Source organism: Tauraco erythrolophus, chromosome 29, assembly GCF_009769465.1.
Source record: "Tauraco erythrolophus isolate bTauEry1 chromosome 29, bTauEry1.pri, whole genome shotgun sequence".
In the NCBI taxonomy this organism is placed as follows: domain Eukaryota; kingdom Metazoa; phylum Chordata; class Aves; order Musophagiformes; family Musophagidae; genus Tauraco; species Tauraco erythrolophus.
The window spans coordinates 2,219,453-2,247,362 of record NC_141493.1 but is presented as its reverse complement, the minus strand read 5'-3'; the positions used below and the strand labels follow the sequence as shown (position 1 = coordinate 2,247,362).

At 62.9% G+C, this 27,910-nt stretch overlaps 3 protein-coding genes across 6 annotated transcripts in view; all 3 read right to left on the bottom strand.

Moving 5' to 3' along the window:
- Nucleotides 1-816: 816 nt before the first annotated feature.
- Nucleotides 817-5,150, bottom strand: PDLIM2 (PDZ and LIM domain 2). Its single transcript, XM_086627992.1, has 9 exons — nt 5,028-5,150; nt 4,408-4,559; nt 3,952-4,021; nt 3,777-3,868; nt 3,635-3,680; nt 1,784-1,938; nt 1,351-1,496; nt 1,159-1,264; nt 817-1,012 (listed from the first exon to the last, which is right to left on the bottom strand). The coding sequence occupies exons 1-9, from the start codon at nt 5,118-5,120 to the stop codon at nt 817-819; spliced, it is 1,056 nt and encodes a 351-aa protein (XP_086484118.1). The 5' UTR covers nt 5,121-5,150.
- Nucleotides 5,151-8,007: 2,857 nt separating this feature from the next.
- On the bottom strand, nt 8,008-12,841 carry SORBS3 (sorbin and SH3 domain containing 3). The gene is made up of 17 exons (XM_086627991.1): nt 12,616-12,841; nt 12,293-12,516; nt 12,151-12,214; nt 11,937-12,075; nt 11,731-11,824; nt 11,605-11,646; nt 11,406-11,492; nt 10,915-10,970; nt 9,839-9,963; nt 9,674-9,753; nt 9,541-9,587; nt 9,273-9,387; nt 9,061-9,186; nt 8,539-8,961; nt 8,352-8,431; nt 8,157-8,263; nt 8,008-8,069 (listed from the first exon to the last, which is right to left on the bottom strand). Exons 1-17 carry the CDS (start codon nt 12,839-12,841, stop codon nt 8,008-8,010), a joined length of 2,097 nt encoding a protein of 698 aa, XP_086484117.1.
- Nucleotides 12,842-20,517: 7,676 nt separating this feature from the next.
- Nucleotides 20,518-27,910, bottom strand: part of PPP3CC (protein phosphatase 3 catalytic subunit gamma) — a 34,608-nt gene continuing 27,215 nt past the window's right edge. The window contains exons 10-15 of one of the 4 annotated variants that reach the window (XM_086628074.1): nt 27,107-27,184; nt 26,297-26,323; nt 25,279-25,360; nt 24,793-24,890; nt 22,032-22,061; nt 20,518-20,765 (exon numbers count right to left, since the gene is read on the bottom strand). In XM_086628074.1, the coding sequence (XP_086484200.1) occupies nt 20,587-20,765; nt 22,032-22,061; nt 24,793-24,890; nt 25,279-25,360; nt 26,297-26,323; nt 27,107-27,184 (494 nt within the window). In that variant the 3' untranslated portion in view covers nt 20,518-20,586. The remainder of the gene's footprint in view (nt 20,766-22,031; nt 22,062-24,792; nt 24,891-25,278; nt 25,361-26,296; nt 26,324-27,106; nt 27,185-27,910) is intronic. The other 3 variants (XM_086628073.1, XM_086628075.1, XM_086628076.1) reach the window with 3 other exon arrangements.

The window sequence follows — 27,910 nt, the reverse complement described above, 5'->3', positions numbered from 1 at the left end:
AGAGCCCACCTGGGCCTCCGCAGGACAAAGGTCCCCACCAACAGCCTGCAATAAAGCCCCGACACCTCCCAGGGACACCGGGAGCAGCGAGGGGACAGTCCAGCTCCGCAGGGAGCCCTGACCTTCCTGGGAGCAACACTGGGCCCTGTGCATCACCGGAGCACCAGCCGCACCGAGCCCCTGCCAAGCCCCGGACCCCTACCCGGGGCAGGGGGTTTGCTTCCAGCTCCCACCACTGCTCCAGGTGGAGGCAGCAGGGCTGTGGGGTGCAGGGTCCTCGTCTGGCCCACCTTCCCCAGCACCCTGGGAGGGTGCAGGCTGCCGGCCCCCCCGCCCGGCACAAACCAGACATGAGAGTGGAGTGAATATATATTATATTTATATAGAGATCTGGTTTAATATCTCGGAGAAGCCCTTTGCAGTCAGTGTACAAAGCGGTGCCAGCCCCCTCTCTGGTACCTAAGTGCTCAAGCGTCCCTGTGCCCACCCCCCCGCCCCCCCGCCATGTCCCCTGTGTGTCACCCGGTGTGTGCAGCTGCTGCAACCCCTGCTGAGAACCGACCCAGCTCATCACACATCCTGACACAGCAAGGGCGAAGGTGGGCAGCTGCAGCACACCCCCTCCCCAGCCATCTGCAACCTGCTGATGCGCTCAGCCCCCAACCCAGTGCCCCCCACACTGCAGACTCCGACCCTACCAAAGCAGTGGGGCTGCTGGGGTGTCCCGGAAGGGGTTACGGGGTGCGTTGCTCCTCCCCAGGACACGGTGGGATGCAGGCAGTGAGCTCCCCTCCGCACCATGCTGGTGCCTGGGGCTCAGCAGTGGGGGGAGACGGGGGGGGCAGCGGGTCCCCCCAGGGTGCCCTGGTAGCGCAGGCGGGCATGCTTCTCGCAGTAGAGCTCGTCGCCCACCCAGAAGTGGCCGCGCATCTTCAGGTTGAGGCCGCAGTCGGCGCAGGCGTAGCAGGATGGGTGCCGGTACCGGCCGTCCTGGATCCTCACCGCCTGCGTTCTGGGCGAGACAGGCAGAGGGGGCATCAGCAGGACACTTTGCGTGGTCTCCTCCCGTCCAGGAGCAGCCCCAGGTCGGCCCTGCCAGGAGCGATGGCAGGGACAGATCCTGCCCAGGGACCCCCCCCAGCCCCCAGCCCCACTCACGCGATGGTGCTGCCGCACTTCTCGCAGACGTGCAGCTTCTGGACGCCGGCCACGGGCTTACGGGCGCCGGGCGAGAGCCGGCTGGGGAAGGGGGCTGCGGGGCCAGCTGGGGGGAGACAAGGTCGTCAAGGTCCCACCACCCCCCGTGGCTGGACCCCCCCCATCTTCCCCCCCGACTCTGTACCCCCTCACCTCCACCTTCATCCTCCAGAGCCTCCTGCAGCAGGCGGAAGGTGCTGGATTGTCGCGGGGCCGCCCGCAGCTCCCGGTTCTCCTGCAGCATCTTGTAGACCTCTGAGTCCTCCTCCAAGCGCCGCATGGCCGGCTCCGAGCCCAGGCTGCGGAGCAGCACCCCGAGGGGATGGGGGGGATATTGGGGTGGGGGGGGTTCCCGGCACCCTGACGCCTGGGTCCGTCGGGCTGCACCCGCCACCTGCTCCCTCCACCCTGGGGAGCTGCCCCAGCCTGCCCGGCCCTCCCACGTCCCTACCTGCCTCGCAGGTGGGTTAACTCTTTGCAGGGGCTCCCTCGGCGAGGCAGCACCCAGCTGCCATGCTGGGATGGGTGCATGGGGCTGGGGGCTTCCCTGCTGCCGTATCCCCCCCCCCGACAGCCCGCTCCGTACCTGTTGCAGGGGCTGGGAGAGGGCGAAGAGCGGCGCCGCTCTCGGCACGTCTTCCAGGGATTTGGGGGGTTCCCGAGCCCCGGTGAGGGTGGGCGAGGGGGTGGAGGCAGGATTGGTCCTGGGGAGCTGTTCTGGCGGCTCAGGCTGCCTCGCTCCTGGCAGGGAGAGATTGGTGCTGCGTGCTCTGGGGGGGTGCGGGGGGCTGCAGTTGGCAGGGGGGTGCTGCAGCAGCCCCCTGGCATGTCCTGAGTCCAGGGGTAAGCATGGAATCTCCTGGGCAGAGCGCAGGAGAGGGCTCCTGCAGACCTCCCCCCTCCTCCTCCTGGGGACACCAGGACTGGCTCAGGGGCTTTTTCCAAGCCCTGGTCCCCAAAGGGATGGGGACATCCCAGTGCCCCTCTGCATGGCTCCCCAGGAGGGGCACAGGGATGCTCCACGGCTCAGCATGGGGTGGGTGGCTGCTTCTCTCTTCCCGGGCTGGGGCCAGCTGGACCCCAGGGGAGCCAAGGGGCACACCCCCCTGCTCCCCACACCCATAACCCTACGCCTGCGCCCATCTCCTCTCCGGCATCTGCTCCTGCTTAGTGGCCCCGGCGAGGCAGGAAAGGCGAAATGCCGGCTAAGTGGAAGCCGATGTTCCCGGCAGCAGCCGCCACGCAGATGCAAACCCCAGCAGGAGCCCGGGGACAGGGATGGGGGACAAGGAACCCCTGCCCGGACCCCGCCGAGAGGGAACGGGGCAGCTCTGGGACTCTGCGGGGTCACGAGCAGGCGAGGGACGAGCTAAAATTAGGCACGGGTGGAACTGGGTGCCTTGGTCTGGTCCGTGCCAGCACCCGGTGCCAACCCACCCTGGGATGCGACGGAAAACGTGGTCCAAGGACAGCTCTTCCCCTCGCCGCCTCTTTGGGCAGGGGGTTTCGGGCACGGCATCCCACACAGCCCCAACCGCAGGGTGGGGGGGCCCTGGGGCAGGGAGGGACCCTGCGGGGCCGGTACCAAAGCAAATAAAGGGCTGGGGAGGAAGAAGGGAGCGGGCAGCCGGAGGAGCCAAGGGGCGGCCGGGGCCGCGGCCAAAGGCAGCTGGGAAGGGCCGCGCTCGGGGCCATCGCGCTTCCCGATTTGGGCTTGAAAAACAAGAAAAAAGAAAGCGGGGAGGGAGGAGAGGAGGGAGACGCCAACACCGGAGCCAGCGGCTGCCCTGCGGGGCACAGCAGCCGCCCGAAACCCTGGCGGGGAGGGATGGGGCGGCCGCAGGCATCCCAGGACCGGTCCGGGTGGCGAGGGAAGCATCCCAGCCCCTGGGCGTCCCGGCCCCGCTCCCCGGGCATCTCACCGCAGTGGGGGCCGGCGGGCGCTGCTGGGGGTGCGCCAGCCTCTGGGTCCCTGCCCTGCCAACGCCCCAGCCCCCCAGGCCCGCGGGAGCGGGGCCGGGCCTCCCCAAACTGGTTTGGCTTCCCCAGGCTGGCGCCGTTGCCAAGAGGTGCCGGGTAGGCAAAACCATCCTTGGCCAGGTGTGCTGGTGCCGGCGGCGCCCGGGGTTGCCTTCCAGCGTGGCAGGGAGGTGGCCAGTGGCACCAGCGGCATGGCAGACACGGTCCCTGAGGCAGAGCAGGGCTGGGCAGTGAAGTGGCTGCAAAGGGGGATGGTTTGGGGTTGGAAAAGGGGATGGTTTGGGGCTGCAAGAGGTGATGGTTTGGGGCTGCAAGAGGGGATGGTTTGGGGCTGCCAAGAGTAAAGGTGTGGGGTTGCAAAGGATGATGCTGTGGGGCTGCAAAGGGTGAGGGTGCATGGATACCCCCCCCAGCATCTCTGCCTGGCCCCACGCAGCCCCCCCGGGTCCCTCCTCACCTGGTGGAGGTTGGGACCGGCGAGCTCCTTCTCCAGGGGCTGCGAGCTGGGGGGAGAGGACGGAGCCATCAGGAGAGTCCCTGGCCCTGCTCGGACCCCTGCCCACCCCCCCGGCCCCACACGCAGCCGGGTCCAGCCTTACCTGCCGCTGCGGGGCAGGGGGCTGAGGGGTGCCGGGCTGGAGGAGGAAGCTCTTGGGGTGCCCTGGCTCTCCTCCTGCATCCACAGCGTGTCCTGGGGAGGGGAGGGAGACGCCAGCAGCTGAAATCAGCCCCGGCTGGGGGATCCGGGGGGTGCGGGGGCTGCCCAGGGCTCACCTGGAAGCGCGTGGCCAGCCTCTCCGGTGAGGCATCCCCGTTGGTGTGGCTGGGGGGTGGCAGCAGGGACCTGGGGACCAAGGGAGAGCGGGGGGGTCCTGTGGCTGCCCCCAGAGCACGCGGACCCTGTGCACCCCTTGCACGGCACTGCCGTTCCCCTGCAGTCCCCCTTGGAAGGGGCGAGCGGCAGCAGCCCCCAGCCCCCAACTGGGACCAGTTGGCCAGGTAACGGCTGCCAGGGCTGCCTGGCCTCGTTACCGCCTGACTCTTTAATTACAGAGCCGGGACGGGCTCCCGCGGGGGATGGCACAGCCCCAAGAGTCGCCGGAAGGGAAAAACAACCCGAGCGCATGTGGCTGGGGACTCCAGCCCCCATGGGGACCCTCCTTCCCTGGGGCTGGCGACCCAGGCACCAGGGGCTGCCGTGTGCCCCCCGCTCCCCATCACAGCACCCACCTCTCCACCTGCAGCCGCAGCTGCCCGGGGCTCTGCTTGATCTTATTCTGCGCCTCCACGTTGAGCATCTCGGCCGCGCTCTCCCCGTTGATGGCGACGATGACGTCCCCCGGCCGGAGGTCACCCGCAGCCGCCTTCCCGCGCTCCATCACCTCCATGGAGAAGGGGACACGGGGACAGCCCCGGTGTTATCTCGGAGGCTCTGGGGGCAGTGAGCCCCTCTGCCAGCCAGTGGGATGCGCCACAGACGAGGTCCCAGCACATGGCTGGGTGCCACCAGCTCTGTGGTGGTTCCTGAATCCCACCCCACTGGGATGCTGCCACCCACCGGGGTCCCCACAGCCCTGCCAAAACAATGCCAGCCCCTCTGCCAGGGTGTGCACTGGCGAGGGGGGACCAAGGCCGCAGCAACAACAGCCGGAAACTCGGCGCAGCCCTGCCCAGCCCAGGGGCACCACGAGCCCCCGCGCCGTTGTCGCCTGCCGTGGGGCTGTTCCCACGGAGCAGGATCCCTCAAGGACAGCAAACAGGATCTGCTCCCCGGAGCAGCCCGGCGCGGCGCCCGCCTCGGCGTCCCAGCAGCCCTCCCCAGGGCGAGGGAGCACGTGGGGGGCTCCTACCTTGGAGACGGTGATGGGTTTCCCGAAGTCTCTTCCCCCGGTGATGCGGAAGCCCCAAGGGGCTGGGCCGGCCAGGGTCACCGTCACCGGCATGGCAGCGGGCGGCTCTGGGTGGGCAGGGAGCCGTGGCGTCAGGAAACCCCGGGGCACCGAGGGGACGAGGCAGAGGAGAGCCTTCTTCCCCCTCCACAGGGCACAGCCTGGCAGACCACCCACCGGAGGCCTCACCCCGTTCCCGCTGCACCCCACTGGCCCCCAGCCCCACACCTCGAGGGTCCCCAACACCCGGCTGATGGAGACTGGCAGCGCTTTCCTTCCGGGGAGGGAACCCGCATCCTCGTGCCGTCACCCACCGCCGCTTCCTCTTGCAGCCATGGTGCCCCTGGCCGAGGCTGGCAGCTTCCTCCTCTGCCGAGCCCCACCGGTGACGAGGGGGTCCCCGGCACCCGCTGCCGGCTCCGGCGGTGCAGCCGACGGGACGGGGCAGGCGAGGTCACCCCGCCGCCTCCGGGGCCTTGTGCAAGGCAGAAAAATCGGTGCCGCCTTGGCAGCGAGGCCGAAGGCTCGTGGCGCGGCAAGGCAGGGCCAAGCCAGCGGGGTTTGGAGGGGAGGATGAGGCTGTGAGGGCAGCCAGCGGCCAGCGAGGGAAGGATCCTGCTGCTCACTGCAGGGGCACCACCACCTCGAGTCCTTCGCCCTGCAGCAAACCCCGCTGGTAAAGGATGCTGAGGGTCCCTCGGGTGGCACGGGGTCCCCACGGCACCCCAGCGAGCACGGTAACCATTGGCTTCAATGGCACCAGTGGGAATGGGCAGCCCCTTGCCCTAAATGTCAGGTCTGGCATCCCTGCTCCCTGCCTGGCTGCCCCGCACCAGCCCAGCTCCATCCTGTCCCACTGCAGCTGGTAGCCCAGCCGGGCCCGACGCCGCTGGCACAGCCCCGGGGTGGCTGCGGGAGCCGAGCACCCCATCCGCAACCGCTGGGGAAGGCATTTTAAAAATCCCAAGCGCACAAAGAGGGGCTTGAGAGGCTGCCCGGAAGAATTTCCTGGGTTGGGCTTCACAGCGCCGGGAGGAAATCCCAAACCCCCTCCCCATGCCCAGCCCCGCTCAGCATCCCTGGGCAGTGAAGTCTGTCACCCTGGGGACCCTGACACCAGGCTGGGCACGACCTCTGGACCCCCCAACAGTCCTGCACCCCTTCTCTGCTCCCTGCACCCCACCTTTGTCCCCTGCACCCCTCCTCCAGTCCCTGCACCCCTCCTCTAGCCCCTGTACCCCTCTTTCCATCCTCTGCATCCCTCCTTCCAGCCCCTGCACCCCACCTTTGTCCCTTGCGCCCCTTCTCCAGCCCCTTCATCAGTCTTCCGTCCCCTGTGCCCAACCTCTGTCCCCCGCACCCTCTCTCCGTCCCCTGCACCCCTCCTCCAGCCCTTGCACCCCTCCTCCGTGCCCTGCACCCCTGCTCCCTCCCCTGCACCCCACCTCGGTCCCCGGCTCCGTCCAGGCTCCGCACCCCGGCGCACAGCGATGCTTCTGTGCCCGCGGCGGCTGGCGGTGCCGCCTGGCACCCTGCGGGGCGTGACGGCGGGTGACAGGCGATGCCAGGAGGCGCAGGGGACGTGGGGACACACTTGCGGGACAGGCTGCCCGCAACTCCCCCCACACACACCCTCCCCTCCCCGGGGAAGCAGCACCCTGGGCCATCGGGATCCCCGAGAGCTGCACCCCCGAGGGACGGGCACCCCCCGACAGCCGGCAGCATCCCGAGGCCGATGCCCCCCGCGCCTCCCGCTCCATCCCCCCCCACCGCAGCCCCCCGGGCTCACTCACCGGCGGGCGGCCGAGCCGGGCGGCCCCGTGGGGCGGCGGAGCCGAGCGCGGCCCCGGCGGCGGCGCCGCCCCCTCGGAAGGGGCCGGCGGAGCCCAACGGGGCCGGGCCGGGGCGGCGGCTCCGCAGCGCCGTCTGCGGGCGCGGCAGCCCCGACGGGGCGCACGGAGCGGGGCTCGGCCCGACCCGGCCCGGTGCGGCGGGGAGCCCCGGGCACAGCGTCCGGGAGATGCCCTGGAAGGTGGGCGGCGGGTGGTGGGAGGGTGCCCCGAGGTCCCACGCAGCATCGCTGCCCCTCAGGGGGTCACTGCCCCCTACACCATCCCACCTCACGGAGCATCAGCCTCATCGTAGCCCCACGCAGTCCTGTGCCCACCATGCAACCCCCCCATAGGCACTGTCGCAGCCCCACATGCCCCCTTGCAACCTCACATGCATTACTGCAAACCCTCCCACGGGCACCATTGCAGCCCCACATGCCCCCTTGCAACCCCCCAAGCATCATTGCAACCCGCCCCATGTACCATCGCAGCCCCACATGCCCCCTTGCAGCCCCCATGCACCGTTGCAGCCCCATGCAGCACCGTAACCCCGCGCAGCGCTGTGACCCCGCAGCATGACAACCTCACTGGGACTCCCACTGCCCCAACGTGCAGCCCCACGTCTCCCCATGGGCACCATCCTATCGGCTCCCTCCTGTCCTGGCACCACCAGGCTGGGCCTCGGCTCGGGCTGAGCTGAGCTTTAATGATGGACAAGAAGCAAACGCGACTCCTGGGCACGTGGCACGGCCCTGGACTGGCATCTCGGGTCACAGCCGTCATGGTCAGGCCCAACACCACCCAGACCGCCCCCTGGCACCGGCCAGAGAGGGAGGGGCAGGTACAGCCACTGGGATGGTGGGCAATAAGGCACCAGGCAGCGGTGAGGAGGGGTCAGATTAAGGCACTGGGGTGGGGGAGACCCCCACGCAGGGGGGAATGGTCCCTGTTAGAGGCAGCCCCATAGGGGCAGGAGGAGCTGGAGGCACTTTGTCCCCATGGGGGGGACACGGAGGGGACGCAGCGGGGACGCGTGGTGGCCAAGGCGGGACGGTAGGGAGCCCCCAGCCCCACGCTGCCTGCTGGGCTCCTCTTCTCCATGCCACGGGTCACACCGGCGCCACGTAATTGCCGGGGAAAGTGCCGAATTTCTGCGTCCTCCTGGACACACCTGTGGGGGGAGAGGCAAAGCGATGCCATGAGAGGGCCATGGTGGCATCCTCTCCCTGTCCCTGTGCCCGTCCCGGCGGCCACGCACCCACGAACCATCCATCGTCGCACTGCTGCATGACGTCCACCCGGTCCCCCTCCAGCAGCTCCAGCTCATCGGCGTTTTGGGGCCGGTACTGGTACAGCGCCTGGTACCTGCGAGACACAGCGTGGCCAGAGCCCGCGCTGCCACGGGTCCCACGTGGGGACACTGTGCCACGGTGCTGCTGCCAGCCCTACTTACGGGGTCCACCGGATTTCGGAGCCGTTGTAGGATGGGGCAGGTTCAGGGTGGGTGCTGGTGGGTGCCCCCGGGGCTGCGTGCTGCAAGGGGAGAGGATGGGTGCAGGGTTATGGGGCAGCACCCACATCCCCAGCAGTGCTGGGGCACGATGCCAGGGCTGGGGGCTGCAGCAAGGGAGGTCACTCACCTGCTCGGGGGTCCAGGTTGGGCGCCAGGACTCCGGGGGATGGGCAGCCGCAGGGTGCGAGGGGCCGGCGGGGGCTGGTGAGGGGCTTGGGGCGCCAGCACGGGGCAGTTTTGGGGAGGGGGGGAAGGCAAAGCCAAGGTGGCGAGGTGAGGATGGGCACCCACCGGCTTCACCGGGACCCTGCTCCACCAGCTGTGGGGAGCTGGCGGAAATAGGGGGTGCCCGGGGGCCGGGCGAACGCTGCAGGGACGGGGAGCTGGTGGAGGCGGGCGAGGGTGGGAAGTCCTCGGCGGTGGCTTTCACCCGCGGCTCCTTCAGCACCTGCACGTAGGTGGCGGGGAAGATGCCCTGACGGCTGGTGCCGGAGATGCGCCCCTCGTACCAGTTCTCATCCACCCGCCGCACCAGGCAGACCCGCTCACCCTGGAGATGGGATGAAATGATGGGTTAGCATGGTATGGCACGGCATGGCATGGCACGGCATGGCACGGCGTGGCACAGGACAGCATGGCACGGCGGTACCTTGCGGAAGGAGAGCTCGACGGGCAGCTCCCCTCGGAAGTTGTAGAGCGTCAGGGCCTCGCCGTACTCCAGCACCTGGATGGTGGGTGCCTTGATGGGCTTGGGCACCTCCGTGGGGGGCAGAATCTGGGGGGGGTGGGGTGATACATGGGGTGACAGTCAGCACAGGGCTCTCCAAGCCCAGCCACCCCCTCCCCATCGCCTGGGCTCACCTCCACGTAGTTGGAGGGGAAGATGCCCACGCGGCCGTGGTGCTCGCCCTCCAGCCAGTTCCTGTCCACCTCCTTATGGATGTAGACGATGTCCCCCTTCTGCAGCGTCAGCTCCCTGCAAGCGGCGGTGCTCAGGGACACCCCTCGCACCAGTCCCGGGGGACACCCACCCACCCATCCCCGCATGGCCACCCCACATCCCAGGGCTCCTCCGGACCCCATCCACCGCGGGGGCACAGCAGGGACCCCCAGTAGTGCCATCACTTACTTGGGTGACTCGGCTTGGAAGTCAAACTTGAGGCGAGCGGCTTTCATCTAGGGAGGGAGAGGAGCGGTTATGGGGGGACCCTCCATCCCGGTCACCCCCAGTGCCATATGGGATGGGACCATCCCAGCCTCACCTTCTTCTCCTCCCTCCTGACAGCCTCCATGGGGTCCCCCATGTCGGAGAGGCTGGGGAGGGTCCCCGGCCTGAGGGTGTCTGCAAAGAGTAGGGGGTCACTGGGTGGTGGGGCTGGGGTGCACCAGGTGCCCCACAGTGTGGCATGGCTGGGGGGGGGGCTCACCTCTGCCGGGGGCTGCGCGGCTCCGGTCGCTGGCCAGCCCCAGGCCACCCCGCTCCATGCTGGGGCTGGTGGGTGGGCGGTGGGTGCCAGGGGGGCTCTGCAGCCGGCGGGGTGCCAGGGGGCTCCTGCGGGGTGACAGTGGCTCAGGGCAGGGGCTGAGCCCCACGTCCAGCCCCGCTGCCCTCCCCGCTTCCAACCCATGGAAGGACCCCTGGGTCCCTCAGGACCGGGATGCCGGGGTCCCCTGGCTGCCACCCCCCAGGGTCTCATCCCAGAGGCAGCCAGGCGGGACGGGTCCAAAGTTTGCCGGCAGTGCCGGCGGCACGTCCCTGCTGCCGCGGAGCAGGAAACACGGAGCAGGCCAGCGCTGGGGAGGGCCGCTGGCTAATGGATAACCCAGCTCCCAGGGGTGCTTAAAGAGCCCAAATTCCTCCCCAGCCTGGAGGGGGGGGTCAGGCAGCGGCGGGCAGCCAGCCCTCCGGCTCCCATGAGCACCCCTGCGAGGGTTAGGGTAGGTCCTACAAGAAGTGGAGCACTTGTTTGTTTGTTTTCCTCCTGCTGCCGGGGCAGGGCACGGGGCTGCAGGAACGCTTTGGGGTGCCCACCCCATCCCACGGTCCACTGGCACCCACCAGCACAGATATCCCCTCCCCACGTTGGTGGCAGCAGGGACAAGGGGACACGGTGGTGGGAATCCAACTGCCGTCACCTCCCCTGGAGCTGAGCCAAACCCGGGGACATGGTGTCCCCGCACGGGCTGGACTGGGGACAGAGTCAGTCCCAGTCTGTCCCCATCCCATTCCCAGGGCAGCCGGCCCGGCGCCGGGGTCCCCCACCCGTGACGGGGTGTGGTGGGGGAGAGGCGGCCAGCGGTGCCGCAGGGGGGGGTCTGTGGGGGTCTACAGGGGATGCGTGGGGACCCCCACCCCGTGGCGGGAGCCAGGACACCGGAGGGACGTTCCCCCTGCCCCCCCCCCCGGCGTGGGGTCCTGTCCCACTGCTGATCCCCACCTTGCGCGGGGTCCGGGGCGCTGGGATTTGGGGTGGGGGTACGGGGAGCAGCCGGCTCTACTCACCGAGACACCGGGGAGGCCGGAGCGGGGGAGCGAGCGGTGGGAGCAGCCGCCGAGCTCTGCCGGGAGGAGCGGGAGGGGGTGGGAGAGAAAAATTAATCATCCGAGAGGCCGAGTCTCCGCGGGAAGCGAGAGGGAGTCCAGCGCCCGGCTGCGCCGCGCCAATAACCGCCGGCCCGACGGCGTGGCGCGGTCCTAGAGTCCCACGGCCACGGCCACGGCCGGCTGTGCGTGCATCCAGCTGTGCACGATCCAGCTGTGCCTGCATCCGGCCGTGCCTGCATCCAGCTGTGCCCGCATCCAGCTGTGCCCACGTCTCGCTACACGCACGTTCAACACTCCCATGAAGGCTGTGTGCACAGCTGGATGTACGCACAGCTGGATGTACCCGCCATCAGCCCTGCATGTCCCTTCGGTGCCACCCAGCCCCAGGGAGGGGCGAGGGGCAGCATGAGACCCCCCCAGGCTGGTGCGATGGGCAGGGGCCAGGGTACCTGGCAGAGGGGCTGGCGCGTCTCCATGGCCTTCATGTCCTTGTCCAGCTCCTCACTGAGCTGCTCCAGCTCCTGCTCTAGCAGCACCTGTGCGGGCAGGATGGGGCTGCGGTGGGCAAGGCTGGTGCTGCCTGCATCCCGCGGCCCATGGGCACCAGGACCCCTGCTGCCACCCCCAGCCCCTTGTCTGTCAATTTACCTCGATGGGCTGAGCCTGCACCGGTGGCACCGCTGCCAGGGGCTGCAAAGGGTAAGGGGCCGGTTAGGTGTGTGCCCACCAGCGCCCCTCCGTGCCAGGGCTGCAGGGGGGCTGGGGGGGCCATACCTGCCGCAGTTCCTCCAACACTGAGGATTTCCCCGGTTCATAGTCAAAAATGCTGCCAGGCTCCGCGGCGGCACTGGTGTCACCCCAGTTGGTCCTGTGGGGAGCCAAGAGGAGCTCAGCCCCCCCAAAGCCCCCTACCCCATGGGCACCCCATGGGGGAACATGTCCCCGGGCACCGTTTAAACACCACCCAGTGCTGCGCTCACCAGTCCAGCCCATTGGGCATGCCAGGGCGCTCAGCCAGTGCCGGCCCTTTCCTCCGCGGCTCTGGCGGGGACGGAGGCACTGCGGTGGGCGAGGGGCCAAGCTCCCCCGTGGGGTGGTGATGGGCATCCCAGTCCGGCTCTGCAGGGACGGAGGAGGAGGTGAGCGGGTGCTGTGCCACACCGTGCCGTGCCATGCCGCAGTGCAGGGACTCACCTGGCAGCTTGCGGTGGATCTGCCGGAACATGCTGCGGTACCAGTCGCGGGGCCGGTCGACGCTCTGCAGGGACACGGCAGGGGGATGAGGGGGTGACGGGGAGGGGGTGGCAGAGACCCCAGCCCCACGTCCCCGACTCACTGAGCGCGAGGCGATGGGCATTCCTGTCTCATCCACTGGCCCGATGCCATCGTACTTCACCCAGCGCCTCTCCCGTCGCTTGCTGTCCTTGGTCCAGGTGGCCGACCAGCCCGCTGGCCGGGGGCAGGCGGGGGTGGCCCCAGGGCCTGGCATGGGCCCGGTGGGCACCGGGGTGGTGGGTGCCTTCGCCTCCTTGGCTGGCCAGGTCTGGTACCACTCACTCACTGGGGACAAGGTGGGTGACAGTGAGCCCTCGCCAGGTGCCGAGCATCACTCGGGGAGTCCACAGGGGGGAATGTCCCCAGGGATGCCAGGGCAGGTACCTGAGCTCCTGGGGGCCACCCGGCCACGCTCAGCCGTGCCGCGGGTCTCCGGGTCGTGGAAGTCAAAATTCAGCGTGTTGGAGCCGCGGTGGCGGATGACGGGCACCTGCGGCACAAGGAGGGGGCTGGCACGGGGGCAACACAGCGGTGGCAAAGCGGTGGAGGTGCAGCGACTCCCCGAATCCCCCCTGGGCATGCAGCAGCCCCCGGCCCCACTCACCCGCATCGCCGTGTGCTGGGGGGGGCACCCACAGTGGTGGGTGGAAGGAGGGGATGTCCTCCATGCCCAGAGCCCGGCCGGTGTTGGGGGGCAGGAGCCGGCCTGCCATGGCCGTGGGGTGCCGGGACGGTGCCCTGGGGCTGCCCGTGCCCTGCGGGGGAAAGCGGCTGCGCTCACGGCGGGTCCCGTCCCTGTCTGCCCTCCGGCAGCTTTGTCTCACCGCGCTTTGCCGGAGAGCTGGGGGCTCCGGGGGAGCCCTAGCCCCACCTCGGGGGACCGTCCCCCGTTATTCACAGGCGCAGGGGACACCGTGGCGGGGTGATGACCATCACAGCACCATCCCCAGTGTGGGAAGCCTGGCAGTGCCAGGGGAAGTGGCTGTTCCCAGCCCTGGCGCAGCTCCCCGATGGGTTCTCCACGCAGTCTCAACCCCACCATGGCTGGATCCGGACCCCCCGGTCCCTCTCTCCACCCTGGCATGGATGGATCCAGCCCCCCTGGGCTATTTGGGGAGACAACACGGCCAAGCTGCCTGCCCATCGTCCCGCCATCCTGGTACCGCACGGTGGGATGCAGCCGGAGCCGGTGCCCTCCTGCCCGGGCACGTGGTGGCAGCGGCGTCGGGCAGTGCTGCAGCGGGAGAGCTGCCAGGGCCGAGCCTCCACAGGCCGAGAAACGCGAAAAAGCAGAAGTATTTCCCCGCCCTGCAGCGCAAACAGGGAAGGGAGCGGGGAAGGAGGGGAGAGGCGGCGGGAACGCGCGGCCGAGCCCGGCAACACCCCACCGGGATGGCGACGTGCCGGGACCCACTGCGGTGCCAGGGCCGCCGCGTGGAGCGGGGTGGTGGGACCCCCATAACAGCCCCTGACACCGCTGCGGGGAGATGTGGGGCCGTGTTGGTGCGGGACGGCTCCGGGGGCAAGAGGAGCCCCGGGAATCTTTGGGGGACACCCGTGTCCTCGCTCATCCCCCAGCATCTTCATCCCCACTGGGGCACGGGCATCGCCCGTGGGACTCGCAGATGCCATGGGGGACCCGCGCTGAGCCCGGCACGGCACAGACCCCTCCTCAAACAGGGCAGCTGGTGGTGCCAGGGGGCTACTAGCGTGGCACGATGCCCTGTGTGCCATGTGTGGGGCAGAGCGGGCTGGGGACCCCCCTGGCCCCTCGCTCCCCAGACCGCCGGAGGCTCCGCAGCCCGCAGGGCTGTAATTAACAGTTGTTAATTAATGGTTGTCGCCACCGTGGGGAAACTGAGGCCCCGGCAACAACGTGCCCCGGGGACACAGAAAATGGGGTGCAGACGCCCACCCACCCTGGGCACCCGAGTGCTGCCACTCCATTCCCAGCGCAGTGCCCTCCTGCAGCCCTGCGGGGCTCAGCCCCATCCTGCTCCCGCAGACCGTCCCCGTCCGTCACCCCCTCCTCACCGGCCCCCCACCCAGCTCTTACCTCCTGGGTGGTGCCGGCCGGGGGTCCCCGGGCACTGCTGGCCTTGGTGGGGCGGGGGGTTTGGGGAGCCCTGCGGCGAGCGGGACGGAGCCGCGAGCGGCACGGAAGAAAAACGCCCGGCACAAGCGGGAGGAGGGGAGTGGGGGCCTCAGTGCACGGCGGGGGGCTGGTGGCGAGAGCCCCCCGAGAGCATCCCCTGACCGGGCCGGCAGACGCCGTCCTTCCCGGCAGCGGGTACCCGCGTGCCCCGGCCCCCCTGGGGCGCGCTCGCCCCCCCAGCGCTCCCCGCTCTGGAGCGGGGCCGGCCCATTCAGAGTTTCCAGTGACATTTCCAGGGCCGGGATCCAGGGAGGAGAGCCAAGAAGCTGAACTCATCCCACGCCCCGCGCACGCGTTCCCGCACACCCGGCCCCCCGCTTACGAAACGGGGCGAGCCCGGCGTCGCCGGCCCCCCGCTGGGATGGAGCCGGGAGTTAAAGGGATTTTTGGGAGAGGATGGGGAGGGAAGCGCTTGGCGGAGGTGGAGAGAGGGGCTCCGTGCTCCCATAGCCCCCCCAAACGCCGGCACGGGGGGTCACGGTGAAAGCAGGGTCCCCCATCCTCGCCACCGCCTGCTTTCCCACGGGTGACCCACCATCCCCAGGGGTCCAGGTGTTGGGGACCCCCATTAACACCTCGGTGCCCTGCTCTGCGGGTGCCCGGTAGCCCACCTCATCCCCTCCAGCAGCGCCTGCGTCCCAACCTTCACCGCGCTCGCCCGCCGGCCACTTCCTGCTCGCCGCTCCCCAAAACTGCTGACAGCCCCAAAACAGGGCTGCCCCGGCCCTTCCCCTATCCCGTGGGCTCCCACGTGAGCTCAGGCCTCTGTCCCCATGGGACCTCACGTGGGAGGGTGGTGGCTCCTCTGCCAACCCCCCGCCATCCCTGGGTCCCCACAAAACCACCCTGTCCCCTGCCAGAGCTGTTGATGAGGACGATGGCGTGAACCTTGCCCGGCCGCGATGCTGCACCCAGGGGACAAAGGGGATGGGAGCGGGTGCCCATCCCACTGCCAGAGCTCTGGGGGACGCTTCCCCCGGGCACTGGTGCAAGCTGGGGACACCGCAGGGACGAAGCAGGTCGGGGACAGGAGCCGGTGCTGCCGGTGAAACTTGGGGACACAAGGGCAGAGAGGGCAGCGGGGTCGGGGGCGCAGCCACAGGCACGCAGGGAAAGGGTTAAACCCTGCGAGGGGAGCCCAGACCCCATCCCCTGCTCGCCAAGGGGGTGACGGTCCCCTCCAGGTCCCCTCCATCCCGCCACGTGCCAAGTGACGTCTCTGGAGGTCACAGCTCCCGCTGGCAACACCGTCCCATGGGCAGCGGGGTCCTGGCCACCCCAACGCCGCTGCAGCCCACTCCAGGGGGATCCAGGTGCCCCCCACGGCCCTGACCGGACTCACCTCCCCTCCGCAGCCCCACGGCACCGTCCCCTCGCCGGGCGAGCAGCTTCCAGCACCAGCCCTGCCTCCCTCCGCCCAGCTCCCAGCACCAGCCTCCGCTCGCAGATAAATATTTAACGCGCAGCCTGGGACAGGATTAACAAAGGGCGAGTGTTTCCTGTTTGCTCAGCGCGGCGATGCCAGGCGGGAGCGGGCGGCCAGGCCGGGCGATGCTACCGTGGGCAGCTGCCGGAGCCCCTTGATGCCAAGACCCTGCCCACGCCGAGGGTCGGGGAGCTGCAGGCTGAGTTGTTTGGTGGATCCCCCCCAGTGTTTGGTGGGAACACCCAGGAAAGGGGTGGGAAAGTCGGAGCATCCCTTCCCCGGTCGCACCCTGGCCGCTTCCGGCAGCTGGGGACCAGGGACGGCTGTCACACCGCGGCCACGCCGGGCACGGGGAGCCGCCGTGAAGGAGCGGGAGACGGCCGACGGATCGCACGTGGGCAGCTGAGCTCGACGGCGAGATGCTGCAGGAGAGGAGCCAGATGTGGCAGCCACAGCTGGAAGGCAGGTCACTCCGGTTCTCCAGCCGTGGAGCAGGTGATGCCGGAGCCAGGAGCAATGCCAGAGCCAGGAGCGATGCTGGAGCCATCTCGTGCCTCCCTGCTTGGTCCCACGCTGGGGATGCCCAGGCAGGATGGAGCCCGGCCAGCACCAACACCAGGGCCGCTCGCTGAAGCCCTGCGAGCCCGTGGCACGGAGGGGGCACCCGGCAAGAGGGGCAAGGAAGGAGCCGGGGGTGGGTGAAACAGGAGCTGGCAAATACCCTCCTCTTCCTCCTGGCCCCTAGGAAGGCAGCGGGAGGAGGGTTATTTACTCAGCCAGCGGCTGGGAGGATGGAGGGGTGAGGAGAGGGAGCTGAGAGCTCTCCAACAAAAGTGCCCGCGAGCGACGTCGCAAGTGCCAACGTGCCGGCGAGGTTGGGAGACGCCGTCTCGGCGCAGCCCTGGCCCCGGAGAGGGGCCCTGAGCGAGGCAGCAGCTGGAAAACAGACCCTGAAAACTTTTCTCCTTTTCTTCCCAGCACCCATGGGGCACCTGGCCGTGCCCTCCGCCCCGGGAGCCGGGCACCTCAGCGCACCCCAAAATAAACCACAGTGGAGCCGAGTGACTGTGTCAAATTTTTAACTTTTTTTTTTTTTTCTCTCCTTAAAGATGACTTCCAATTTACATTAAGACAGTTCTAACAAATTCATTCCTTGTTCACAAAAAAAAAAAGGAAATTATATTAAATAATTTCTGCCAATAAATAACATTTTCACCATTTTTTTTCTCGTTTAAACAGAACTAAAAAAAAAAAAAGCAAGGAAAAAAAAATAAAAAGAAAAAAAGGAGGCAGTCTCCAGGCAACGGGCGTTATGATCCTTCAGCATCAAGAACCCTAAAAATCACCACCCCTGCACCCAGCACGTGTCCCGTGGGGCTTCAGGTCCTCCCTGGCAGAGGCCGGGCGGCCTCCGCGCATCCCTACACCGCACCCAGCGAGGTCAGAGCTGTTACCCGCCGGCACGGGCAGCAGGAGGTTCTCCCAACGCCAAAAAAATACATTAAAAAAAGAAAAAAAAATAAGAATCTCGAACTCAACCCACCACCCGACCCCATTGCCGACTCCCCTCCTTGTTACATGCACCTTGCTAGAACATGCAAAAAAAAATAAAAATCCAACCCAGGCTGTGGAGGAGGCGGCTGGGCTTTTCCCGGCGCCGTGGGTGCTCCGTGGCTCGCATTCCCGGAGCCCCGTTTGCCAAGCTCTGGGTGGCAGCCGGGGAGGGAAAGGGACGGGTGGGAGCTCCGTGGTGTGGGGGTCTTGAGACGAGCACAGCTCCCGGCGCCGGCTCTGCAGGGCGGAGGGGGAAAACGGGCGTATTTCTGGCATTTTTGGCTTTGCCGCGGTGGGGAGCGGGGCAGGGTGCTCGGTTGGGATGCGCGAAGGACCTCTCTGGCTCCGAGGTCTTCATCACCCTTTCCCCCAAGATGTGGTGAAGAGGGGATGGGGTTTCCCAGCTGGCTGCTGGGGCGGGGGAAAGCTCTGCCTTCCCTGCCGCTCCGGCCGGGGGCTGCGCTTGGCAGGGGTTACTGGGATGGGTTAATTGATAGGGGTAATTAGCACCCGTGCGCCCCATCGCTGCTCCTCAAACCGGCGTCGCCCAGCAGTATGGCATCCATACGTGCCAGCTGCCATCCGGCTCCCCACATCCAGCATTCCCCGCCGGGCAACCAGCCCTTCCTGGGCCGGGATGCTGCGAAGCTGCGGCCCACGGGGACGTTTTCGGCAACACCTGGCACCAGGGCTGGGGCACAGCTCCTCGCAACGCCGTCAGCCCCCACCTTGCAAGGGCAGCAAACCACAATGCACGAGGGCCAGATGGGTTTTGGGGGGCGCTGGTGATGCTGGAGTGCAAGAAGAAGGTTGGTATGGGGGGGGAAACCCCAGGAGCAAAGCGAATTCCCCTCCGCGAAGGGATGGTGCCTGCTGAATGCCCACGCACGGGGGTGCCAGGCTCTGGGTAGGAGCATCCCCCCACGGCACCCGTCCCGAAGCTCCCCGGCTAAACCCGCTGCTCGGGTGAGATCCCAGCCTGGGTCAGAACAACACGCCCGAACATGCACGGGCAGCACCTTTGCACGGTTTGCGCTCTCAGAGGAAGATACCACACATGGGCTCACTGCGTTTTCAGAAAGGATGCTGTTCAAAAGAAAAGAAAAAAAAAAAAAAAAACCACAACAAAAAAACCCAGAAGAAATACTCACGGACAAAGGCAATTGGCCCCATGTCTTGTATGGGGTTAGAGAAGCTCGCTCAAAAACATCTCGCACTTTTCGCAAAGCAGTGGGTGTGTAAAAAAAGGGGGAAAAAAAAGAGAAAAAAAAAAAGGAAAAAGTGGAGGCATGCGACTGGAAAGTCTCTTGTGAAAACCCAGTGGTCTGCTCACGGATACGGTTCACCTGACTAGCTGGCATGAAATGAAGTGACACATGAGTATAAGACAATTTGAAAGCTTCCTGCAAAGTTGCTGTTTTCCTCTTGTGGCTGGAACGGCAGCTCCGGGCCGGAGCACAAAGGGAAGACAGCACGATCCCGAGAAGGGCTTGGCAAAGGTCCCTGATCGGAGGCTGAACCTGCTCACCTGCTGCCCTTGCTGGAGAAAGCACAAGAGAGTGAAGTTGGAGAAGTGAAAGCTGGCACGGGATCCGCTCCGACTCCGTGCAGCCGCAGGCGGAAGAGGACGCGGCTCCAACGGCACGTGGGGAAGGGCAGCGACCGAACGGGAATCTCGCAAAATTCCTTTTTTATCAACACTCACTTCAGGTCCAAGTTAAAGGAGGAGGCTCTGCGTAACAGATCCAACCTTCAAAACCCTTAACGCCGCAAACAGGGTGTCCTCTGGAAACCCTCCCGTCACCAGGAGATCCCCCCCTCCCTCTCCAGCACTCCACGAACACCCTTCCAAAATTTCCGCCCGGATCCGCTCTGCTCTACCTACCATAAAATCCTCCTCCCTCCCCGGGGACGTGCTTCCCAAACCACGGGGGCCTCTTAGCCAAGCCGCCTCGCTGCCAGCCAACAAGCCACATCTCTACAAAAACGAGCAGCACCGTCACCCATCCTTCCCCAGATCTTTACCACAAGTTGGCAAACCCCCTCTGGCTGCCAGGAAAGGCCGATATGCCCGTGGCTCCTTCGGAGTCGGGGAAATAGCCGCTGGCTAACAAGGCAACTGGCCACGGGGTAAGCCTGAGTCGCTGGCGGCAGGTGAAAGACCCCCCTCCGGCCCCGCCGAGGAGGGATGCTGGATGCCCGGGAGGTGCTGCCAGCTTAGGGGAGCCCACCGCGTATGCCCACCGCTCCAATACTGACCAGCAAGGGCTGATTCCAGAGCCAGGCGCTGGGGAACGTGCCATGGGCTCTGCAGTACGTGGCGGTGGTAGCAGGGGGGGCTTTCTGTGCACAGCTTATAAATCAGCCCCTTTTTCCTTCAAAAATTCAGGCTGTGCAGATTTCCCTAAGACGTGCCGATCGCTAGAGACCGGAGGTAATTCCTCTGCTCCGAATCAGAGGGACTCCCAGAGGGATTTCTGCTGCACCGAGCCCGAACGGCCGCAGCTTTGGGAAGAGCTGCAACAAGGGGCAGCGCTTCTCCCACCTGCCTTCCCGTTTGATGAAGAGGTTACTTTTTTTGCCTGGGGCTCCAGCGGAATAAAACCGAATTACTGAAGGAGAAGGTGCTGTGATTGGAGCTAATCCTGAATATTGGATGTCACCTTTGAAGAGGGCCGGATCCCAGCCAGCCACGCCACGCGCCTTCCACAGAATCAGTTGCTAAAAGCAGCAGATGCAGGTAGGCAAGAAGTCGAAGAAAACAACAGCAAACTCTGGGAAGAAGACAGTTGTGAAAAGGAAAAACCAAAACCAACCCTATTTTCCGTGAAAGGACCTGCTTTTGAAAGCACAGGCTAACTCAGAATGGTACCAAAGTCAACGACCCAAGTTGCCTGGGACTGTTTTTGTTTCTTTTAATCCCCCCACAGAGGTTTGCCTCTCGTGGAGGAGAGGTCAGCTGTACAGCACAACACTTCATAGATGCACTAGCAGTTAGATTGGTTTCTAAATTAAAAAAAGATGGACTTTTTATATATTGAACATAAATAAAAAAATTACAAAATGGTCACCTTTCTTACAGAATGGATGCAAACTGGATTATGAACGTGCCTCCAGGTGAAGTTGGTTTCTCCCCTGCCCCCACCCCACCCCAATAATAAATAAATAAAATTCATTAAGTTTTGGATCCTTTAGTGGTGCAGATTGGGCGCTCGGACCGTTACTGGGCTTTCTTCCCCGTGCCGTTCTTGTCCGCAGAGTTTGTGGAGGTTACCAAGTTCACCGGCCCGTCCGAGTGCACGGAATCTTTGCGCGGCGGCATGCGCTCGTTGATGCGATCCAGCCCTCTGGCTTCCTCGAAGCTGCGGATCTTGTGCTGCGGGGAGAACCCACGGATGGCTGCAGAGAGAAAGGGCGAGAGAGGGGAGTCAGCCCCGAGCTGACCGGCCCTTCGGCACACGCCAGACAGGCACAGGACAGAGTCGGGGCGACAGAAAGCACGTGTCTGGCTACGGGGGATTTTCGGCACCCGCCGGCGCAGCTGGAAGTCGAGCTGCGCTCGGTCGGAGTCTCGCATCCGGACCGCAGCGACTCGCTCTGCTCCCTAATCATTTACACTTTTAATACAGTTTAGCAGCAGGAACTGGAAGGCCAGACAAGTGCTCAACGTCCCCCAAACAGTGAAATCTCAGGGAAAACTTTTAAAGCTGAAAAACGCGACATTAAAAAAAAAAAAAAAAAAAAAAAAGCCAAACCAAACCAACACAACACAGAACACCACCACGACACTTGGACTCCAACACAAACCACGCACTGCAACACCAGGAGGGGGGAACGGCCAGCCCTCGGGTCACAAAACGCTTCTTGCATGACCAGGAGACACGCGGGCGGTCTCGGGAGCGACGACATCCCACCCAGGGCAGGCGGATCTCGGCTTCATCGCTACGAGGCTGAGCACATCATCCTCGCGGGGATGATACGGACCAAACGCTTTAACTTCTTCGTATTCCAGATAATTTAAGGAAAAGGGGGTTGTGCCAAATCTTTTTTACAAGGACTTGGCTGGTTTGCAAACGAACTTCCCTCGGTAAGCGAAAAGTTCTCTACGCAGACATAGGGTCCCATTCATCGGTAGTTGAATGGAGCTATGGAGGAGAAAACCTCCCCAGACAGAAACCTCGTGGATCTGTCATGTCTACTCCCTGTAGGGAGAAAACTGCTTCTCCACACTGGGACCACCTTGGCCCACCTGCGGGGGAAGGCGAGGATTTACACCAGAGACGCGCAATCCGCTGTTTCCTAGAGGATTTTGACCAAGCCTGCTGGCTGCCTTCACCGCATCGAGCTACCCAGGGGCTGAACTCAGCCACGAGGCATCCGAGATCAGATTGCAGGACCCCAACACCAAGGTCTTGGGACACAAACCGCTCCGGAGCCAGGGAATTCTCGGAATAAAGGTATTGCACTAAGCAATAGCCCTCCTCGAGGCTAAAATAGACTGGAACCAGCCCACCGTGTATTTTTTGCTTCCCAGCAGGGGCCCATCCTCCCCCACTTCTGGTGATGCAAGAGTAAAAAGCTTCCATAAGGGCTGGCAAAGCTCTTTAAAATTAGCGCACGCACACACGGAGATGATTTGAGTCTCTCGCCGGGTTCTAGCCATACCTTCCCGTGCCTCTACCGCTTCTACTGTGGCTGCAATACAGAAGAACAGTGGCATGCAAAAATGAAGACAGGGAAGAAAAAAAAAAAAAAAGAAAAAAATAAAGAGTGACAGTGAGTGATCCAACATCATCGCTGCGAACGCAGAGCCCACAGCCTCCCAGCCCCAGTGGAGACGACCGTAATCCAAACCAACTGGCAAGAGGGGAAAAAAATAATAATAATAAAAAAAACCACAACCAAAAAACAGGTGACAGGAGCTCGAGAGGAAGGCTGAGAGGGGACTCCCTCGGGTGAGACACGGGGGAGTCTCCTCTCTTGACGCTCGCTGGACTCGTCACACAGATAAATCCGATGGAAAGGAGACAGAGAAGCAGGGGGAGGGCTCGGAGCTGCATGCACTGGAGGGCTCGGGCACGCGGGCGTCCCCTGGCACGGGCAGCGATCATCTCGGGCAAAGCCATGGGTCTCCACCTGTCTGTACAGCCCTCCCTGCTCCCCAGTTGGGTGGCTCTAAGGTGCCCTGGCCACCTTCAGAAGGGAAATTACTTGGAATTAATCCCAGAGCAAAGCCCCAACCACCAGATCCATGGAAGGGAAGTGACCCCGAGGGACGTGATGACTTTTCGGAGCAGTGGGGAAGAGAGGGGCGGTTTGTTCTCCTGGGGAGGGCAGGCAGCAGCAGATATCGGGCTGCTCCGCTCCCAATGCCTTGAATTCTAACAAAAAAGCCAGGCTGATGCTTCAAATCCAGTTTGGCTTCAGCTCCACCTCCTAAAAGCGTTACCAAGCAACAAGGCACCATAAAGCTGAGCGACGGACCCCCTCCTAAATCTGCTGCAGTAGCCGTCCAAGTTTTGGTAGTCCCTGCTTCAACATCTGGGAGGAGGCCCTTCCCTAGAACAGATTCCCCTCTTTCAGCCTCAAAACACCACAGTTTTTTGCTGTGGACACAATACAAAGACCACGTGGTCCTTGAGAGGCCACGGAGGAAGAAGGGAGTTGCAGCTGAACATCTTTGCTCCAGATTTGGTGGCTTCACTCAGCCGATGTTGCTTTTGTGCTGCGAAAGGTTGGCAGGAGGCTCAGGGAATGAAAGGGCCCCACCACTGCTCTCTCTCCTCTTTCGGGGTGCACAGGCACCCCAAAAGGGGGGCAGCCCCCTCCTCCTCTCCCTGCCGAGCAGCCCGGCTCCTGGCACGGCTGCTGATGAAGCGGATCCGTGCGCTCATCAGGAGGCTGCTGGGAGCAGACGGTGCAGTGCAAAGGGATGTGCGGAATGGGAAGGGGGGAGAGAAGGTGGCACGACGGGGAAAGGAGCGGGAGAAGGGCAGGACAAGCAGGGTGCTGCGGCGGGGAGCGCGGGGTGCAGGGGGGTTGGGAAGCCTGCAGAGCCACGGGAGGAGGCAGCGGGGTCGGGTAAGGCAGCAGCTTGTTTGCCCTGTCTCAGGGAGACGCACAGAACTCAGCTCCCTTCCCGGGGGGATTCCTGGCAGCCCCTCGGAGGACCCCTCCCCGGGAGGGGAAGGTGCCAGGGAGCGCCGCAGCACGACCCGCTCCCCGCGCCGTCGGCTACAGGGGCAAAGCTGCGGCACCACGAGCGAGCTGGCTGCTCGAGTTGAGCTGTAACAGTCGCCTTCCCACTCAGGCTCTGTTCCCATGCCTGCAGCAGAACTGGGGCGACACAAAACCATTATGGTTGCTATAAAAAAAACCCAAAAATCTCCTACTCTTCTGCAGGCAGAGAAACCCATGAGCTTGGGAGCAACAGCGCATCCTCCCCACCCCCAGGAGCGGGCAGCAATATTTCCATGTTTCTATTTCCATGTTTCTCACTTGGGAACTATTTAACCAAGGCACGGCGATCCCAGAACAAGCCCTCTTCGGAGCCCGCAGGAAACCACCCAGCGCCGATCGGAAGGGGAAAAGCAGGCTGGTCCGGCGCCAGCACTCGAAGGCTGGTGGCAGGAAAGGATTAAAACACTAGATTACAGGATTCCCTCTGGGGACACATGTCACTGTGATAACTCACTCCCTGACCACTGGCCAACCTTCCCTGCCCTGCGAGTTTAAAGCACGCAGGTCGCTGGCTCGCTCCTGCTCTCAGCACACTAATAGGACAGACCAGTTGGCTGCTGAGGGAGGGAGCGAAGTATTTGCCAGTAAACACTGGGAAAAAAACCCTCCAAAACCAGGGGGCTGAGAGAAGTCTTAATATGAAACATACAGGCCTGAAAGAATTTTGAATTCAACTAAATCTAAGCTTCCTCTGTATGGGATTCGCAATTTCATGGGGTCAAAATCCGAGGGGTTTCGCTGAACAAAGAACAAACAAGCAGTGTGTTTGCTGCGACGTTGGTAGAGACGCCATCACACAGCAGCAGCAGGCAGGTGAAGCAGAGGATGCTTGTCATGCAGCGTGAGAAGGGAAATAAATGACAAAAATCGTTGCAGAAACATACAATAAAGCGATAGGCATGCTTTAGGCAGGGTGCTGCTTGTTGTCTTTTTTCTTCCTCGCGTTCTCCTCCTCGAGGGTACACGGGGACATCTTGGACGGCTCTCCACATCCCCACCTACATTTCTTCTCTATCCTATTTCTGAATCCTTCCTCCCCGTGGGCCTCAACCACCTCTTGGGTCTCCCTGCACCCTGAAACACGCCTACAGGGAACCGATGGAAAGGTTTTTGGGGCAGCTGAGGGCCAGGTGTAAAACTGCAGAGGGGACGCAGTGTCGCAGAGGGGAGGACGGTTCATACTCACCGGTCTGTAGGGTCTGCCTCCCCCCTGAGAGCACTCCCAGGGGCAGTGTACCTGTGGGAGTCAGGCCTTTGAGAGTCAGCACGCTCTCGCTCTCCTCCCTGCAAGGAAGAGGCAACACAACTGGTCAGTGAGACGTTCGTGCAGCGCTCAGTCAGGTCCATGCAAGGCCATCAGCGGCGGAGGGATGAAAAGTGGGGTCTGCCCTGTGCTGACTGCGGGCAGCGGGCGCCTGGTCTGCTGGGCACTGATGGGCAGCCACAGCTTCTCTGGGCAACCTGGCCCAGTGCCTCAGCACCCTCAGTGTAAAAAATTTCTTCCTTATATCTAATCAAAATCCATCCTCTTTCAATTTAAAGCCATTGCCCTGTGTCTTATCGCTATAAACCCTTGTAAAAAGTATTTTCCCAGCAGGGCTCTGCCTGCATGGAGCAGCCTGACCCAGCGTCCCCCGTTACCCAGACCCCAAATCACAAGCTTCTCCCTTACCGAAGAACCGAGAAGACACGTGCCATCTTCCCAATGGCTCTAATCTTATTCCTGATGATCTCTTTACGGACTGTTGTCCCACCTTAGAGAGAGAAAAAAAAAGAAACACCAGCATGTTTAAGGTTTCCTTCTTTCCAGGCACAGGTGATGTCAACATGAAGCACCTGCCCGACTCCAGGAAAAGAAATCATGGTTTACGGATTCACAGCTACAGTCTTGAGAGAACAGTGCTGAGAGGATGGCGGTCTGGATGGCAGTGAGAAGGGCAACACCAACGAGATGACACACGGACTTAAAGGTCTAAAAGACAGTAGAACCACCAAAGGAAACGGATCGGATAGGTCTCGTTCGAAGCTCACCAGGTTCGATCACACTACACAGGATGTAACACAAATGACTCAGCCATGTAGACACAGTTTTGCAAGGCAGAACACTGACGAATCTGACTGCTGATGAACACTGCAGAACACCGGGCTGTGCTCGCCGCGGGGAGGAGTGTCACGCAAGCATCAGCTTTGGCATCCAACGCGCACAGGGAAGGGCTGGCCGGAGCCTTGCAACTCTGCTTTGACCCCACACAAACACAAAGTGAGATATGTGAACTCCCCTTCCGCTATACAGACCCCGACATGAGAGAAAAGCATGGAGGGTAACTGAAAACAAACAAACAAACAAAAAAAATCAAAGTAAAAGAGGTAACAAATACATCTCCTCTCAGCTGAGATTCCTCACATGGCCCAACTACACATTAGGACAGTACAAGCCAAACCGGAGGTCTAACATGCACCGATGGCTCAGCCATGCACTAAGTGGCTGCATTCAGAAGTCAGATAGAAACGTGACCCCGTTTCTCAAGTTCCTGGAGGAACGCAGAAGGGTTAAAAAACACACGGCGCTTATGTTAAAACTGAAAGGGGATGAAGAGACTGCCCAACTAGTCAGCTATTCAAATCCACTCCAAGGAATCTGGTGGCACAGGCAGTGAAAATTAAGCTTGTAGCAAATTCTAGCTGGGTACCTTTCTGATAGCTTGAAATGTAGTGATCTTCAGGGAGAGGAGACACCAAGAAACAAGTAGATGAAGACAGAGATAGAAGAAACAAATTTAATTTTCATGGGAGGGAGAAAGAAAAAAACCAAAAACGAAATGCAATGGGAGAAGCGGGTTAAAGTCTCGAGCTGTTGACGGAAGCAGCGGCACCTTGTTGTACCACAACGGTGTTCTGCTTCTCTGCGGGGCTGACGGGCCTCCACGCTGCACGGATCTGTACCGGCAGCTCCCCCGGACCCCCACGACGCCCCCAAAGTTCCTCTGGGTCACCACCTCGCTTCTCCAGCCATCCCCCCCGACACGGAAACTGCACATCAGCTCCACAACTGTTCTGTCCCTTTCATGCACGGCTTAAAACCGGGGTGAAAAAACTGCATTCTACTTTTTTTTTTTGGTGTGACACAAGAAGTCACTTTACAGAGGAGTTCACTGCAACAGATGAGAAGATTGGGTAGATATTCTGGTGCAGAAAATTTTGAACTGGGGGAAAAAAATAACCACTTGGGAAGCGGTCTCTGTAAGGAGCAGGAAACCATTCTCCAGGGTAGCTGGCAAGAAGCATCTGTCGCAGTGAATATAATTTAATTTCTCTGTGACTGAATAGCAAAGGAAAAAAAAAAAATTGTTTCCTACCCAGAAATGCACAAGGGTTGGCCAAAAAGGAACTGGAGACCCTGGCTGGGCATCCAGCTATAAATCAAGTTGAGCTAGCATCAAACGCCTTCCCCACCTTCACCCCCCCACTGATACCAGCTCGGTCCTAACAGCGTTTTTTACCTTCCAACGTCTCATCGCCATCTGAAATCAACTCATCATCGGAGCATATGTTGAGGATGTTAACGAGCATTTCTGTGACTGTAAGAAGCACAGACAGGAAGATTAGAGAGACCTGGTGCGCACGCTTGGCAGACGGAAGCATTTGGAGGACGAGCTGGACAAGCAAATTCAAGGTCATTCATGCTCTGGAAGTCCAAAGACACTTTTAGGCACATACTGCTGGTACCTCGCAGCAGTACCCGGAGCAGACGACATACTTTACACCTTCTGCCAAGGAGGTGGATGCAGTCCAAGCACATCACAGATGAAACAGACGTGGGGAGTGCGGTGCCAACATTCATACAGAACAGCCTGGGCTCGTGGAAGGTCCCAGCTCCCCACCCCGACCCGCACAACAGGCCACCTGGCTCCAAGAACATCAGATCTGGGGGGAATTCAACCTTCGGTTCCTCAAAGTCAAAAAGCCTTTGGCACTTCAGACCTTTAAGTCATACTCCAAACATCTAACACGCTGGGACGGAATCTAAACTCGCCAGGAGATGTAAAAACCCTTTTGCTGAGAAATCGAGGCAAAGTCTTGGTCATATTCTAAGCTGCCTCGCCTCCTTCAGAATGAAATAAGCCTTTAAACTGAAGTGAATGCCTCCTTTTTCGTGGGCCACGAGCCAACAGGAGATTTTAATTTCTCTGTTGCAAACCAAGAGCAAGAGAAACGTCTCCAAATTCTGAGGTGGGGCTACATCACCCCAGATCAGCTCTATGAGCAATGCAGAAATAGCAAGAAGGGATCATTTCATTGGTAAA

Excerpts from the sequence above, each read along its gene's own strand:
- PDLIM2 (XM_086627992.1), bottom strand. The coding sequence starts at position 5,120 with ATGCCGGTGACGGTGACCCTGGCCGGCCCAGCCCCTTGGGGCTTCCGC. Across the intron at positions 1,497-1,783 it reads TCTCCCAGCCCCTGCAACAG|CCTGGGCTCGGAGCCGGCCA; the intron begins GTACGGAGCGGG and ends GCTGCTCCGCAG. Across the intron at positions 1,265-1,350 it reads TCTGGAGGATGAAGGTGGAG|CTGGCCCCGCAGCCCCCTTC; the intron begins GTGAGGGGGTAC and ends GTCTCCCCCCAG.
- SORBS3 (XM_086627991.1), bottom strand. The coding sequence starts at position 12,841 with ATGCGGGTGAGTGGGGCCGGGGGCTGCTGCATGCCCAGGGGGGATTCG. Across the intron at positions 11,825-11,936 it reads ATGCCCAATGGGCTGGACTG|GACCAACTGGGGTGACACCA; the intron begins GTGAGCGCAGCA and ends GGCTCCCCACAG. Across the intron at positions 10,971-11,405 it reads CGCGCCAGCCCCTCTGCCAG|AGCTCGGCGGCTGCTCCCAC; the intron begins GTACCCTGGCCC and ends TCCTCCCGGCAG.